Source organism: Ictalurus punctatus, chromosome 5 (assembly GCF_001660625.3).
Source record: "Ictalurus punctatus breed USDA103 chromosome 5, Coco_2.0, whole genome shotgun sequence".
NCBI classification, from domain to species: domain Eukaryota; kingdom Metazoa; phylum Chordata; class Actinopteri; order Siluriformes; family Ictaluridae; genus Ictalurus; species Ictalurus punctatus.
The window spans coordinates 17212002-17229507 of NC_030420.2; the positions used below are offsets into that span (position 1 = coordinate 17212002).

At 40.0% G+C, this 17506-nt stretch overlaps 2 protein-coding genes across 6 annotated transcripts in view; one reads left to right on the forward strand and one right to left on the reverse strand.

Annotated features, from left to right (window-relative positions):
- The window catches only part of LOC108265536 (citron Rho-interacting kinase), a 139162-nt gene that overhangs the window by 96383 nt on the left and 25273 nt on the right, over positions 1-17506 (forward strand). Inside the window, exons 24-30 of the mRNA XM_017467973.3 lie at positions 675-830; positions 2597-2777; positions 5442-5530; positions 5833-5937; positions 6108-6277; positions 9526-9606; positions 9985-10120. Of these exons, the coding sequence (XP_017323462.1) occupies positions 675-830; positions 2597-2777; positions 5442-5530; positions 5833-5937; positions 6108-6277; positions 9526-9606; positions 9985-10120 (918 nt within the window). The remainder of the gene's footprint in view (positions 1-674; positions 831-2596; positions 2778-5441; positions 5531-5832; positions 5938-6107; positions 6278-9525; positions 9607-9984; positions 10121-17506) is intronic.
- mtmr3 (myotubularin related protein 3) overlaps positions 1-17506 on the reverse strand; it is a 124454-nt gene that overhangs the window by 8232 nt on the left and 98716 nt on the right. For 2 of the 5 annotated variants that reach the window (XR_008396448.1, XR_008396447.1), the window contains one exon: positions 5819-5934. Coding sequence is in view for 1 of the 5 variants with exons in the window: in XM_053680268.1 (XP_053536243.1) it covers positions 5917-5934 (18 nt within the window). In the remaining 4 variants the exon portion in view is untranslated. Of the gene's footprint in view, positions 1-5797; positions 5935-9519; positions 9629-14302; positions 14469-17506 lie in introns of those variants that run through there. The other 3 variants (XR_008396445.1, XR_008396446.1, XM_053680268.1) reach the window with 3 other exon arrangements.

Consider the following 17506-nt stretch of genomic DNA (forward strand, 5'->3'; position numbering starts at 1 on the left):
GAATTAAGTCAGAAATATATCACTATTGTTATATTACTATTTGTACCGAAATAAAAATTTATTATTATTATTATTATTATTATTATTATTATTAACTACTATTCAGTGCAATAGTAATATTACAAAATAGCTACTTTTTAAAAAATATATATGTTTTCTTCTTTACAAAAATGTATGTACATTTATAACACTACTTGTTACATTACCCTGGCATTAAAGTAAAGATTGAAGTGAAATTTTTTGGAAATGTCTTGATTATGGTATTAAAAAATATTAAATTTGAAGTGCTCATACCTGCAGATACCCTGAACAATGAATGAATGCTTATCTCTGAATGCAACCTTGGGCCATGAACCTCATTGAAAACCAGTTACCATGCTCTTACTACTCTTCATTATCCCTATACATTATAGATCTTATATTTCAGTTGAAAATCTGCATGTCACACCACACCAGCTAATCATAGGCAACTTTATTAGGGTCCATTACGAATGATTATGGTGATTACTATGTCTTTCTGTTTATCCAAATACTCTCCGGGTGTTTGACATTGCTTTTGACAGCTTTTATCATTTTTTATGTTGGGGTGGGTATGCTGGGTTGGTAAGATAATGTGGTTAGCAAAGGATGATGTACAGATGACCAAGTTGTGCTCTGCTCCGTTCAATGTTTAGAATATGTGCGACGTGTAAAGGAGAGGCTTCACCACAGTACTCATGGCAGTCACAGCACCCCACACCGGTTCACCCAGGGTCTCAACATGAGGGCAGCCAAGTGCACTGTATGTCTAGACACTGTCCATTTCGCCCGGCAGGCGGCTACCTGCATTGGTACGCTGTCAAGACTTCTTTGTCAATTCACACAAATGTATTATAAGGTCCAATCCAATTAACTGTTTTTATTAATTTATCTATGGAAAAACTAATGCAGATTTTTGCTCAAATGGTGCTTATCTTTTAAAATTCATAACTGAGACAAATCACTTTTTTGCTTTTTGTCCTTGTATTAAAGTGAGATATTAAGTTTGCACACTATTTGTTTCTTTAAATTTGCCATATTTTATAAATTGCCTAGATTCATGATTACCTAAAAATTCTTAAATTCGCAAATACGATTCCGTGACTCTGGGGGCATGGTCGAGAGTCAGCTGCGGACAAGGAGAAGGTGGGTTGAACGCGCAGGTAAGGCGTGATTCTAATACGTGTGTCTTATTACTGCAAGTCTATTTATGTGTGTTTCTTTTATGGAAATAAATTTGTGCCAAAAGTATTGAATATTTAATAATAATTGTGGGCTTAACAGCAATTTCTTCTCAATGGTGAGATTTGGATTGGCAACTCCCTGAACTAGAAATCGAGACTTTAGTGGCGTGAACTTTGCAGAGAATTCTGGATGATTTTTTCTGTATAGTTATGGTGTCTGTACTTTATAGTGGAAATTACTTACTTACTTAGTCAGTATATTAGTTCGTAATTAATATTTGAGGTTTGGATAGTTTCATATGACTATTTTTTGAGATAAGCTCTCAAGAGCGGCACGGAGCTGTGGCATCATCATCCTCCTCCTCCTCTTCCTCCTCAACTGAACACTCAAACTGTCGATCCAAATCTCACTAATCAATGAGAGTAATTTGCTGGTTTTTGTTTTTTCTTCTTTCTCATTGTATATTATTGTTAGTTTCTTGAGAACTCGCTTTTGGCACAGATTTAATTCCATATTCTTTGTGCTTTCAGTAGCCATAACCACAGGAAGAGAGAGTGGCATAGCCTACAGTATCTGGCAGAGCATGCAACACACACACACACACAAACACAGAACATGAACGGGATGGAAGCCGCAAACTAGTAATGGTCCCCTTTCTGTTGGTTTATATTTTTGGTTGACACTGTGAGAAGTGAAAATAAAATCGAGTGCCTCCTCTCATGTCTTCCCCCCACACCCATACATACCGGGTGCAGTGGTGCTGATGTGATCGAGGAGGACTCAGACGCCACCATGGAAGCCTCCTGTCGACAAGTCCTTCACCATGTTTAAATATAAACCACCCCATTGAAGTTCATACATAAGTCCTAAGCGGATATGTATTTTTTCTTTGTTTTCTCATGATCACGACTTATTTTTCTTGTGTTCGACATAACAAGTTGCTTTCTCATGATCTCGACATAACAAAGAAAACTACTTTTGTTATGTCGAGATCACAAAAAATTTAGTCAAGATCACAAGAAAACAAGAAAAAAAAATGCATGGCTGCTTAGTGTTTCTGTAAGTTCATGATCCGTGTGTGTGTTGCATGCTCCGCCTGCTCGCTCTCTCTCTCTCTCTCTCTCTCTCTCTCTCTCTCTCTCTCTCTCTCTCTCTCTCTCTCTCTCTCTCTCTCTCTCTCTCTCTCTCTCTCTCTCTGGTAGCTAATGAAAGCACAAAGAAACATACATAAGTAGACTGGTGGTAATAAGACAAAGGTAATAATCATCACGCCTTACCTGCCAGTTCAACCCCCTCCTCCCCATCTGTAGCTGATGCTTGATCATGCCCCCACTGCCACTGTAACCCGATCTTGTTACTATTGTTTTAGCTGTATTTTTCTTTCCCACATTAGAATGCCATGCTTTGTGCCACCCAAAATGCTCCCCCTACCTTCCAGCCACATGTGGTGTGCCCACCGAATACGCCCTTCACCTATCTGAGGCTCTGTGCAGGGAGAAGAGCAGCAACTCAGGCCTACAGCTCAAAGACTCTAGTGGACACATGAGGCTGGAGGGCTGGATGAAACAGCCCAGGTCAGAACATACTGTATTCCACCTAATGTATTATACAATATAATTGCTACATCAACTAGGGCAATAATGCCAAAGCAAAAGAGGATCATTGGTAAAAGTGGTAAAGAATTATGAAAGCCTTGGACCTGTACCAGACAGGTATTTGTACAACCCCAATTCCGAAAAAGTTGGGACAGTATGGAAAATCATATTAAAAACAAAGAGGAGTGATTTGTATATTTACTTTGACTTGTATTTAAACAAAAATCATATAAAGACAAGATATTTTATGTTTTCCTAATCAGCTGCATAGTTTTATGAAGGTAAACATTTATTTTCAAATTGATGCATGCAAACACTTTCCAAAAAAGTTAGGAGAGAGGAAATTTAGGACTAATAGCTGTATGACAAGTTCAAATAAGAAGGTGATGTGAAACAGGTGAGGCAATTGTCTAATCATAGTATATAAGGAGCCTCCAAAAAAGGCCTAATACTTCAAGAGCAAGGATGGGTCGAGGCTCACCAATCTGCCAACAGATGCATAATCTGAATAATCTAACACTTTGAGAAAAACATTCCCCAAAGACAAATCTGTAGGATTTTGGGCATTTCACCTTCTACAGTGCACAATATAATTAAAAAAGATTCAAGGAATCTGGTCAAATCTCAATGTGTAAAGGCCAAGACCGAAAACCACTTCCAAATGCATGTGATCTCCGATCCCTCAGACGTCACTGTCTTAAAAACCGTCATATGTCTGTAATGGATATCCTGACATGGGCTCAGGTATACTTTGGTAAACCTTTGCCAGTCAACACCATTCGCCACTGTATCCACAGATGCAAGTTAAGGCTTTACTATTCAAAGCAGAAGCCATACATCAACACTGTCCAGAAGCGCCAGCGACTTCTCTGAGCTCGGTCTCATCTGAGATGGACAGTAGCACAGTGGAATCGTGTTTTTTGGTCCGACGAGTCAACATTTCAAATAGTTTTTGGACAAAACAGCCATTGTGTTCTCCGGGCCAAAGAGGAAAAGGAATATCCAAGCTGTTATCAGCAGGTGGTTCAAAAGCCAGCATCTGTCATGGTATGGGGGCGTGTTAGTGCCCATGGCATGGGTAACTTGCACATCTGTGAGGGCATCATTAATGCAGAAAAGCAATGCAATGCAACGAGGTCCCCGTACAGTTGCGCAGCTGAAGAAATGCATAATGGATGAATGGGGAAAAATTAATCTTGCCAAACTTAACCAACTGGTGTCTTCAGTGCCCAAATGCTTAATAAGTGTTATTAAAAGAAAAGGCAATGTTCCACAGTGGTAAACAGTTGACTGTCCCAAATTTTTTGGAATGTGTTGCAGTCATCAGATTTGAAATGAGTATATATTTTCAAACATAAATTAAATTAACAACGTAAAACATCGAATTAAGGGGTTAATAATGTGTTTTCAATATAGTACAGGGTGAATTGAATTTTCAAAAGACTCTGTGTTTTGTTTTGTTTTTTGTGCAATTTTCATACTGTCCCAACTTTTTCAGAATTGGGGTTGTAGTTTTAAGCATGCAACATCTGTATCTAATAACTTTGAGCAGTTACTTGTTGTTTCTTTTGCTTTTCCATGTTTATATGAATTGCATTGATTTAGGATTACCTAAAATTCTTACATTAAAAAAAAAATCACCCTGTCTTGGGTTATACAGGAATTACAGCACTTTTGATATGTGTCCCATCGAACCCCCATCCAAATGGGACCAAAGGTAACTGGACAATTGGCTACTCAGATGTGTGTTATTTCCTCATTATTCCCTTTCAAGGAATCATATAAAAGTACTAAGGTGAATTTCATATGTGGCATTTGCATTTGGAATCTGTTACTGTTAACTTTCAATATGAAGTCCAAAGACCTGCCAGTGTCTTTATAGTGTGATTATTGCCAGTGAAGCAAGCCATCGTTGGCTGAAAAATCAAAACAAACCCATCAGAGAGAGAGAGAGAGCAGAAATATTAGGTGTGTCCAAATTAGTGATTTGGTGGTTCTATAAATGAGAGAATGTACTGGGGAGCTCAGGAAAACCTAAAGGCCCAGAACACCATGGAAAATATTTGTTGTGGATGACAAAAAATTTCTTTCCCTTGTAAAGAAAACCCCCTTCACAAGAGTTGGCCAGATCAAGAACAACCTCCAGGATGTATATCTGTGTCACAGTCAACAAATCAAGAGAATACTTCAGCAGTGTAAATACAGAGGGTTTACCACATTATATAAACCTTTGGTAAGCCTAAAAAAAACAGGAGGACCAGATTAGAATTTTCCAAAATTTTCCATCTTTTTTAAAAAGCCTGTACAGTTCTGGAACAACATCCTATTTACAGATGAGACAAAAATCAACTGTACCAGAATGATGGGAATAGTATTATAAAATGTACCACATATAAAATGTGCTGTAATTCTACACCATTCATCGAATTTGTATGTGAATACCTTTAAATTAAAGCTGAAAGTCTGTCATTCATTATTTTATTTCCACTCCAATGTTTAATTTAATCTCCGATATAATATGGTAACTAAAATAACAGCAATTTTGTCACTGCCCAAATATTTATTGACTTGACTGTGTGTGGATCAGCTTGACCCATTTATAAGGACTGTGAAGTGTGTGTGTGTTTTGCTTCCTGATTGTAGGAATGGGAAGCGTGGTCAGGGCTGGGAGAGGAAGTATGTGGTGCTAGAAGGGAACAAGGTTCTTACCTATGAGACTGAGCCCAGAGAAGGTCATTATTTTTCTCAACTCATGGACATAAAAATACAAACAACTCATGGTAGTCAGTTATTAGTCCACACAAAACGCATATTAACATTGTTGAAAACTCATTTGGTCATTACTAAGAGTGTCATATACTGATAGAATAATATACCATAATCAGGAACTTACCCTGACAAGGAAATAATTATACTGTTATACTTCACTGTCATGAAAAAAGACTCCTTGTAAGCAGGTACCATGGTATACTGAAAACCTTGATGGAGGACTGCACTGTGTTCATTCCATGGAAATTTACCTGCTGCATTGCAGAGTCGGTGAAGCCAGTGGATGAGTTTGATCTGTATTTATCCGATGGTGAAGTGATTGTGCACAGTGCTGTGGGTGGCTCAGAACTCACCAACACTGCGAAGTCTGGTAAGATAAAAGAAAAAAATTATAATCGGCATTGTATTTTGCTAATATGTCTAGACATTAAACGACTGCACTTATAGAGATTTTGAAATACAAGTAGTTGTAATTAGGAGCAACAAGGTGACTTTTCAGTTTTCTTAAGTGTGGTATAATGAAGATGTTTGGGTCCTCAGATGTGCCATTTGTGCTGAAGTTGGAGTTACTCCCCCACACATCCTGCTGGCCAGCACAGACTCTTTACCTCATGAGCTCAAGCTTTGCAGAGAAGCAGCGGTGGGTGGCAGTTTTGGAGGCCATTGTGGCAAGTGCCCGTGGTGCCCGTGAGAAAGCAGAGGCAGATGCAGTGAGTTTGGAAGAAAGATCTGATCGACCCATTTTGATGCTGTTTTGGCCCCTGCCAAAAATATTTTTATCTGTGTTTTTTACTTCATATGAAATTAACACAGATTTATGAGAATACGTTTGTCAAAGAAGATTATATAACTATCATTTTTTTCAATAAAAAATTATTTATTGTATTTCTTTTCTGCAATGTGTTTACTGAAAGTGGTAATGACAAACATTGCCAAAGAGAAGTGCTGTAATGGAATAATGTTAATTTAAATATGGTGGCAGCAAAAAACAAATACAGTGCCCTGCACTAATTTTGACACCCTTGGTAAATATGAGCAAAGAAGGCTGTGAAAAATGTCTTTATTGTTTAATCTTTTGTTAAAAAAAAAAAATGCACAAAAATACTCTACTCTCATGGATATCAAACAATTGCAAACACAACACAGAGTTTTCAAAAAGAATACTTTGTTGAATATAGGTGTGCAACAATTATTGGCACCCCAAGAATTCATATGAGAAAAATATATTTGAAGTATATTCCTATTGAGATATTGTCACGATTTCCCCTTGAACTAGCGCTGTAACATGCAGCGTGCTCGGAAACCCAAAGCGTAAGCTCGTTGCACGAGCTCTTAGGGAACGCACGCTTTTGGGTCTTCAGTGACATTGACTTTGTTTAATTTCGACACGTGCTTTTGTTATGGTTTATGTCTCTGCCGCTGTATATTCATAGGTTGTTTCCCGAATGTGTGTCAGCATTGTTCTCAGCTGTCTTGTGTTTCACCCCTGATTACGCTTGTCACTTAAAACCCTCATGTCTCTTTGCACTTTGCATAGTATTGATTGTTATCACCATACCAAGCGTTTGTACCCTGTTCCTCGATTTGATTCATGTTATTTGATCTTGTTTCTGGTTTCGCGTTCTCGATTCTTGCCTTGCCTTGTTTATGCCTGTTTTCTGATCGCCTAACCCATTGCCTGTTTTTGACCATGCTATTGTCTTATGCTTTGGATTTGTCTACCTGTCTCTCTTTATTAAAAGCTCCTATCTGCACTTGCATCCGTCTAAACCTTCATTACATGGAACACGTGACATGAAATAATATATATATATATATATATATATATATATATATATATATATATATAAAATTAATTCAACTATATTGTTGAACAATATAAAATTGTTCAACTATGACTTCCTGTGTCACAGAGGTCTAAATATGAGGTAACACACAGGCTAAATTCCCTTAGTCATTCATAACAATGGGGAAGACCATGGAATATAGCTGTGATGTGTGGTAAAAGGTTGTTGAGCTTCACAAAATAGGAAGTGGGTTTAAGAATATAGCAAAAGCATTGAAAATGTCCATTTCCGCCATCAGGTCAATAATTAAGAAGTTCCAGTCATTTCATATTTTGGAATTTTTTTAACAAAAGGTCAAACAATAAAGAAAATCTTTCAAAGCCTTCTTTGAATCATATTTACCAAGGTTTCCAATATTAGTGGAGTGCACTGTAAATTATGACAGCATTAAAACACAATCCACAAACATGAAAGAGATTGTTGTACAAGCTTTTGCTTGATGAAATAGAGTTCAGTATCTAAAAGTCACCCTAGAACCCAAATGAGCTCATATATCCAATAATCAGGGAATGAAATCCAGCCTACAAGTACAGTGGGGGAAATAAGTATTGGATGCGTCAACATTTTTTTCAGTAAATATATTTCCAATGAGGCTATTCACATGAAATTTTCACCAGACATCAGTATTAACTCAAGAAATCTGGAAATATAAATAATTCACAAAAGTCCATAAATAAAGTTATGTGTAATAAAGCAGAATGACACAGGAAAAAAATATTGAACACACTAACTGAAATTGATTTAATACTTAGTAGAGAAGCCTTTGTTTGTAATGACAGCTTCAAGATGCTTCCTGTATGAAGAAATTAATCGGCCGCAGTATTCAGGTGTGATTTTGGCCCATTCTTCTAAACATATTGTCTTTAAATCTTGTTCAATTGGATCCACATCAGGGGATTGACTGGGCCATTCTAACACCTTGATTTTTTTTTCTCTGAAATCAATTGAGAGTTTCCTTTGCTGTATGCTTTGGATCGTTGTCCTGCTGGAAGGTCCACCCACATCTCATCTTCATCATCCTGGTGGATGGCAGCAGATCCTGCTCAAGAATCTCCCAGTGAAGGGCTCCATTCATCGTTCCTTCAATTATGTGAAGTCTGCTAGTAACATGCGATGAGAAACAGCCCAACACCATGATACTTCCACCTCCAAACTTCCCTGTTGGTATAGTGTTTTTAGGGTGATGTGCAGTGCCATTTCGTCTCCAAACATGGCCAAAAAGTTAAATTTTGCTCTGGTCTGACCAGACTACATTCTCCCAGTATTTCATAGGCTTATCCAAATGACTTGTAGCAAATTTAAACAAGCTTCGACATGCCTTTTCTTTAGTAATGGAGTCTGCAGGGTGAGCATTAGCAGTGGAGTGCATTGCTTATTGTTTGTTCTGTGACGATGGCACCTGCTGCCTCCAAGTTTTTCTGGAGCTCTTTCTGAGTGGTCCTTGGCTCTTGGGCTACTCTTCTGACTATTCTTCTGACTCCCTGGTCAGAAATCCTGAGTGTGGCCAGTTGATGACTGAGTGATGTTGCTTCCATTTGTGGATAATGGCCCCAATGGTGCTTACTGGAGGATTCGGAAGTTCTGAAATACATCTGTATTCGATTCCATCAATATGTTTTGCAACAATAAGGTTCTGAAGGTCTTGGGAGAGCTCTTTGCTTTTAACCATCATGAGATATTTCTTGTGTGACACCTTGGTAACAAAAAGCCTTTTTATAGACCATCAATTTACTAACCCAGCTGATATTAATTTGCACAGCTAGGGGGTATAATTACTTAGGGATTTCAGCTGGTTCCTTGCCTTTCCTTGCCTTACCTTGCCTTGAAGAACTGCTTTTCCTTAGTGTGTTCAATACTTTTTTTCCTGTGTCATTCCACTTTATTACACACAACTTTATTTATGGACTTTAATGTTGTGAATTCTTTATATTTCCAGATTTCTTGAGTTAATACTAATGTCTAGTGAAAATTTCATGTGAATAGCCTCATTGGAAATATGTTTACTGAAGAAAATGTTTACGTGTCCAATACTTATTTCCCCCACTGTATGCCTTTTTAAATCAAATAACTCTGGGCCATAAAAAGTTAAAAAAAAATTTCCCTACTTTCAGAAGCTGCTGGGAAATTCTCTGTTGAAGCTGGAGGGAGATGACAGACTGGACATCAACTGCACACTCCCCCTCACTGACCAGGTACCAGAGGGCATATAACAAACTATTGTAGTGAACATTAGAAAAATAATATTATCATGTTTGGGATGGACGTTTATGATACAGATCCGTTGTATCTGTACAACAGTTGTATCAAGTGACCATGAATTCACACCTTACTATCTTTATTAATGTATTTTAATACATTAATAAAGATAATTAAAAAAATAAAAATAAAAATAAAAATAAATAAAAAATAAAAATAAAAAAATTAAAATAATTAATGTACATTAATACATTAATACATTACTGTATTAATGTATCGAGTGGTGAGGCTGAATTCAGTAGAAAATGTCATTATCATTAAATAAAACATGCAAGTCTAAAACCATTTTATTTTTGTCTTTGCTGTGTGCTCAGATTGTGTTAGTGGGTTCAGAGGAAGGTCTGTATGCACTGAACGTTATAAAGAACTCACTGACTCACATCCCAGGCCTGGGCTCTGTGTTTCAAATCTACATCATCAAAGAGCAAGACAAGCTGCTCATGATTGTGGGTAAGTTAGCTTCGACTGCACCTGGCAGCTTTAGTATGTGCTTTGAATTATACATTATATGTGTTATATAAGAAATACAGCAATTGAGATGGCTACAACTTTTTTCACCCTACATCTTTCCACCACTCATTATTACAGTTGTTGTTTTGGTAAATGAGTGTCACAACAAATGACTAAGCAGATGCACATGCAGTATAAATAGTTTGATGTTCAAGGCAGATAGTTCGAAAATGTGAGAAAAGTTCAAGGTAAAAAAACAAAACAAGCAAGGGTGCAGGCGATTGTCAAACAGTACAATGCACCAGAAACCAGAACACAAAAACCAGGAAGCGATCAATGAACAAAAGGTTTGTTGAAAGTCAGGTTACGCACACTGAGTGTTACTTCGCACTGAGTGAATGTCCAGGGTCTGTTTATATAGGGTGTGAGTGTAATTGTAAAAAAGGTGTCTGTGATTAAAACTCAGGAGATGATGAACGTGCCTGTTGTGTGTTGTGCTGGGGATTGTAGTCCATAGCAGCCTTGTTTGTATGCCACAGTGTGTTTTGGGAAGTTGAGTTTGAGGAAGGAGTCGACCTGACAGAGCCCCTCCCCGAACAGCTCACTCCAGGAGCACTACTCTTTCTGGCCTCCCCCTAGGCTTTAACCATCTCAATCCATCAGATACTGTAATTTACAGTTTTTGCGATGGAAATTGAGTATTGTTATGACTAGATATGCTCGCTGGCCATCAAAGTCGAGGTGAGCTGGAGGGGTGTCTGGAGGTGTGTCAGTGGCTAGGGGACCTGGTATTATGGGATTCAGGTGGAAACATGGAATGAGGAAGCAATGCAGCAGTGATGTGGCAGGTCTAGTTTAAATGTACAATCATGTAGAAAAAATAAGTACACCCCATGGAAATTGTTGGATGAATTGTTGACATATTTGGACAAGCAAACATTTTATCATCTCTGAAACCTATTAATAAAATTGATGCACTCTATCAAATTAATTAAAATGTAATTAAAATTGACATTTTGTAGAAATTTTCACAATTTAAATGAACAAAAAACAGATCAGTCACATGGAAAAAGTAAATATACCCCTACATTTATCACACCTTCAAATCAATAAAATTAGAATCAGGTGTTCAAGATTGGGTGCCAGTGATTAGAACCTGCTTAGAGAGTGCAGGTGGAACCTGTCTTATTTATACCCCTCTCAATATTTAGTGTCTGATGTGCCCTTTGTTATTGAGGTGTGTGGTGTCAGATCTAAAGAGTTTTGTAAGGCTATCTATATATCTATATAATCTATAAATGGCACCGATTTCAAACAACAAATTTAAATAATTTGTCAAGGACTGCTTGTCCCAGCAATTCAGCCCAAGAGCAGACCATCTGATGCAAAAAGAAGTCTCCAAGAATCCAAAAATTTCATTAAAGGATCTGCTAGTAATTCTTGCAACTGTTGGTGCCAAAGTGCATGCTTTTACAAACAGTAAGAGATTGCACAAATTCGACCTGCATGGGAGGCATGTCAGGAAAAAGCCTTTGCGAGACAACAGTTTGCCAATGAGCATATAGGCAAAGACCACGCCTTTTGGAATGTGTTCTGGACAGACGAATCGAAGATAGAGTTGTTTGGCCACAGTAATAGCAGACATGGTTGGTGCAGACCAAAGACAGCGTTTCAGAAAAAGCACCTCATTCTAACTGCAAAGCACAGTGGTGGAAATGTTATGGTTTGGGGTTGCTTCCCTGCCTCAGGGACTGGACAGCTTGCATTCATTGATTCAACTATAAAGTCTGTATCATATCAAAGAGCACTTGAAGATAATGTGAGGCCATCTCTCTGAAAGTTGAAGTTTGTCTTTGAACAGGATAATGATCCTAAGCACTTTTGCAAATCCACCAAGGAATGGCTCAAAAAGAGGAAATGGAGGGTTATGGAATGGCCTAGTCAAAGCCCGGATCTGAATCCCATTGAAATGTTGTGGGTGGGATTTGAAATGGGCAGTACATACAAGAAAACCTTCAAACATCTTGTAACTGAAAGAATATTGCATGGAAGAGTGGTCAAAAAAATTATAGCAAACAAAAAAACACCTACAAGAAGTTATTTCTGCTAAAGTGGGCAATACTAGGTTCTGAGGCCAACGGTGTACTGTATTTTTCACAGAAGAATATGACATCTAGTGATATTTCTTTTGAATAAATGATTGAAAAAGCTAATCTTACTTGTGGTATCAGCTTCATTAATAGGTACTGTTTCAAAGATGATCAAATGTTTGCTTGTCCAAAAATGTAAAAAAAAATTTTAAAAAGCAACAGTAGAAACAATTTCCATGGGGTGTACTTGTTTTTTCACATGACTGTAGCTTAATTTTTTGTTTCAAGGTTTTGAAAGGGCCGATGTACCTGAATCGTAATTTCCGGCAGGCTTGGAGTTGACAGAAGTCTTTAGTGGCTAACCAGACTCTGTCCCCAAGTTGATAATGGTGGTTCTCTCCTTGGTGCCAGTCAGCAGTTACTTTATTGAACTGAGCTACTTGTTCTAAGCATCGATGGGTACTTTCCCATAGATATTCACTTCTTTGGAACCAGTCATCTACTGCTGGTGAATTGACTAGGTTGGTGTTCCAGAGAAATGGCTCACGTTGAAAGGGAGTGAGCTTAGTGGCTGTTTGTCTTAGTGAGTTCTGTGCCTATTCCAACAAAGGCAGAAACCAAGACCAATCCTCTTAGTTGTTCATACAGAAGGCTCTCATGAAATGGCCAATCTCCTGGTTGGCCCTCTCCACCTGTCCATTGGTCTGTGGGTAGCATCCAGACGTTAAGCTGACAGTCACTCCTAGCTTGTCCATGAAACTGGCCCAAACTCAAGAGGTGAACTGAGTGCCTCTATCACTCACAATGTCCTCTGGGATCCCAAAATGCCTGAATATGTGGTTAAAGAAGAGTTTAGCCTTTGTGAAGGCAGTGGGTAAGCCTGGCAGAGGAATGAGGTGGAGTGACTTTGAGAACCAGTCGACAGTGACCAGGATGGTGATGTGGCCCTGGGATTCCAGAAGGTCAATAATAAAATCTACAGTGATTTTTGACCAGGGCATCTGTAGCATGGGCATGGGTAGTAGTTTACTGGCTGGCAGACTTAGGAGGACCTTAGCTTGGGCACAGGCGGAACAGGAGGAAATTCTGTGGTGCACATTATCGAGCATGTTGGGCCATCAGTACCTGTCTTGTAGAAGGTGGTAAGTATGCTGGGTCCCTGGGTGGGCAATGGCTATGGAGTTGTGTGCCCACTTCACGAGTTCAGCTCACAGATGGGTTGGTACAAATAGCATGTTCAGAGGACATGAACAAGTAACCTGATGTCGAGCTACACATGCTGCACCCGAGATAGCAATGATCCTGACCCTTTCTGCTGTCGGAACCTGCCTGATCCATCCTGATGCCGTCCTTCTGGTTGGAGTTCTCATCAATTGGAAATCACTCGCTACTGCTGAGGTTGGAGCCACATGGACAGCCTGAAGATCAGTGAGATTACTGAGGATGGTACCACTTAGAAACCATGAAGATGGATTTGGACCACAGTTGATATGAATAGTTTTGCTACAATGGTTTAGGACTACAATTGCTATCATTAGCTTTAGGACTGCAATTGCCATGAACAGTTTTACACTCAAGTCTCTATCAGTGAGCAGTGGATAAGTTAACAAAACAGACTTCATATGAAAATGTTGTGGATAAAAAATGTCATAAAATAAACATAAGGGAGAAGAAGGAAAAACGGGCACCTAGACACGTAGAAGCGGGATTAGGCGGACATTGACAGATTGGAATTACGAGCAATTTAAGAGCAGTAATAGTCAAAAAAAAAAGTCAAAAAGAAGTGTACGAGCTGAGGAGTGCTAAAAACACACACACACACACTCGTGCAGTCAAGGGCGGGCAAGTAGACACAACATACATAAACACACATGAATAACTTTAATAATATCTTATAGTAATAGAGAAACTCTATAAAAAAACAGAATAGTAGGATATGCAGGACAGTAGAACTGTAATGATATTAAGAAGTTGGAAGTACAGTAAACCGCTTTTCAAGTAGTATAAATATATATAAACTAAGAAATATAGTGCAAATATGAAAATAAATTATAAACGAGAAATACAGGGAAAAAAGGAAAATATAACTTACTCATGATTCAGATGGGGAAGATTCTCGTCTCGCAAGGAAAGCCTTAATTTTTAGAGAACCATGAAGAAAGCCAGTTATAAGGGTGGCTGCCCCCCCCCTCGAGATAACGATAAGACCAAGGTCCCTCCCGGTTGTTTAGTCGTCTTGCTTACGTCATTTTTTTAACCTAGGGAAATGAGAATCTTGGTTTTTGAAAACCTAGGGAAATGGGAATCTTGGTTTTTGAAAACCTAGGTAAATAGAAACACTGGGTTTTTGTTTCCTGGGTTGTTGGAAATGCCTGGGTTCTGATTTTATGTGTAAAGTAAAACCCCTGGTTTCAATTCTATGGGTAAGTGAAATAGGCCTTTTCTGGAAACCTATGGGTTATCTAGTGTGTAAATACAGTATAAATACTGGAGCTTAAGCTCAGGGTATGGGGGATCACTTTTGAGAATTCTCATCGGTGTGGATCTCGTGTGGTGGAATGGAACAATAAAGCTGGACCCTTGCTTCTTCTCACTCACGGCTGGTGTGTTTTTTCTATCTCCAACTGGGCTCAGAGGTAGATGTGAGTATTGGCTTCTAAGTTGAGTTTTAAATGTTTTTGGGTAATAGGCTAAATTCGAGCCAACAAAAACTATAATGAATTTCCTGGTTGCACAATTGCAACTTTTGACCATGTAGTACACAGTTATAAAAGGGATTTATTTATAATTGCACTATCCATTGTCACCCAGATGAGGATGGGTTCCCTTTTGAGTCTGGTTCCTCTCAAGGTTTCTTCCTCATATCATCTCAGGGAGTTTTTCCTTGCCACCTCTGGCTTGCTCATTAGGAATAAATTCATACATTCACAAATATATATCCTGAATGTATTTATTTCTTTAAAGCTGCTTTGTGACAATGTCCATTGTTAAAAGCATAAAATTAAATCAAATAAAATTTAATTGGATGTGGAGGGATGTTGGCGATTGCTGAAGTCCTGAATGAAGCGCCTAAAGAAGTTGGCAAAACCTAAGAACCACTGCAAGTTTTTGATGGTTTGGGGCGTGGGCCACTCTGTGACAGCAGGCATCTTAACTTGGTCCATAGTGACCCCATCCGGGCTGATGATGTAACCCAGGAAGGAACTAGTGCGTTTGTGAAATTCACACTTCTCCCCTTTAATAAACAGTTGATGCTGTGCAAGACACTGGAAAACTTGGCAAACATGGAACGCGTGAGTTCCCTTTCAAAGGGAACTTCGACATTGCATTTAACATAAAGGTATGAGAACGCCTTGCGCGCGTGACCGGTATATGAAGCTTGTGTAAAATTATGCCTCTACTTATAGGCCTGCCATGATCAGGTGATGTGGCAATTCAGCACGTTGCATGATATATATATATGGCACCTGTGAACCACGCCGCCAGCCTTATTATCTTCAGCGAGACTGAAGTGTCCTGGAAGGTCTTTGAGTCCTGGAAGGTCTTGAGCCCTTAGAGAGGATCTACTGTCTCAAGCCGGCGGGCTGATTTATCACCCTCGGCCAGAACTACAGAAACTGTGGGTCTGGCCTCTGAGGGGCACCAGCTCATAGATTCTGGTCTCACAACTAAGATTGTATAAACCATGTTAAATGCTAGAGCACTGTCCACAAGGAAATTGTATGCACTCAAGTGGCAGCTTTTTGTCTTGTGGTGTGAGGAACGTCAGCTAGACCCAGTGAACTGCGCAATAGCTACATTCCTGGAGTTCTTACAAGAACGTTTCTCAGCGGGGTGGGCTTCTTCTACAATCAGAGTTTAATGGCCGCTGTTTCGTCCAGCCATGCCCCTGTTTATGGAGCCTCTGTGGGGCAACATCCTCTAACTTCGAGGTTCATGCGTGGTGTCAGGTGGCTGAGGCCCATCTGCAGGCCGCGCATACCTTCCTGGGATCTTCTGTTGTCCTGGAAGGTCTGTCGGGTGCCCCATTTGAGCCCTTAGAGTGGATCTACTGTCTCAAGCCGGAGGGCTGATTTATCACTCTCAGCCAGAACTATGAAACTGTGGGTCTGGCCCCTGAGGGGCACCAGCTCATAGATTCTGGTCTCACAACTGAGGTTGTAGAGACCACGTTAAACACTAGAGCACCATCCACAAGGAAATTGTATGCGCTCAAGTGGCAGCTTTTTGTCTTGTGGTGTGAGGGGCGTCAGCTAGACCCAGTGAACTGCGCAATAGCTACAGTCCTGGAGTTCTTACAAGAACGTTTCTCAGCAGGGTGGCTCCTGCTACAATCTGGGTTACGTGGCCGCTGTTTCGGCCAGCCACGCCCCAGTTCATGGAGCCTCTGTGGGGCAACATCCTCTAACTTCGAGGTTCATGTGTGGTGTCAGACGGCTGAGGCCTATCTGCAGGCCACGCATACCTTCCTGGGACCTTTCGGTCTTGGAAGGTCTGTCAGGGGCCCCATTTGAGCCCTTAGAGTCAGCCTCTGAGAAGTTTCTGACTCTAAAGTTAGCTCTTTTACTGGCCCTGACATCTCTCAAGCGAGTGGGAGGTCTAGAAGCTCTCTCTGTTGCCCCTTCCTGCCTTGACTTTACCTCTGGATTAGCCAAGGTCTTCCTGTATCCATGGCCGGATTATATTCCTAAAGTGCCTACATCGGCTGCCCACCCTGTGGGGTTGCAGGCTTTCTGCCCTCCTCTGTTCCTCACACCGGGACAAGAGAGGATGCACCTGCTGTGTCCAGTAAGGTTTCTCTGTACTTACGTCCACCACTCCGGCCAGTGGCATAAGTTGGAGCAGCTACTGGTCTGCTTTGGCAGCGACAGGAAAGATGATGCTGTGTCAAAGCAGCGCATCTCTAATTGGATAGTGGAAGCAATCTCTAGGGCTTACGACACACGCGGTCTTGCCACGCCTCTGGGCATAAGAGCTCATTCCACTAGGGCGGTTGCCTCCTCGAAGGCTTTGTCCAAAGGGGTATCCTTGCAGGATGTGTGTGCGGCTGCAGGGTGGTCTATGCCACACACATTCATTCGTTATTACAGCCTGGATATTCATTCCACCCCGGGCTCGAGTGTCTTGCAACGACCCTTGGGCTTGGGTATTTTTGAACAGGCCGTACCCTCGGTATGACGCAGTGGGTATTCCCGTTCCCATACTGTTATGCTAAATGCAACGTCGAAGTTCCCTTTGAAAGGGAACATCGGGGCTACACATGTAACCCTGTTCCCTGAGAAGGGAACGAGACGTT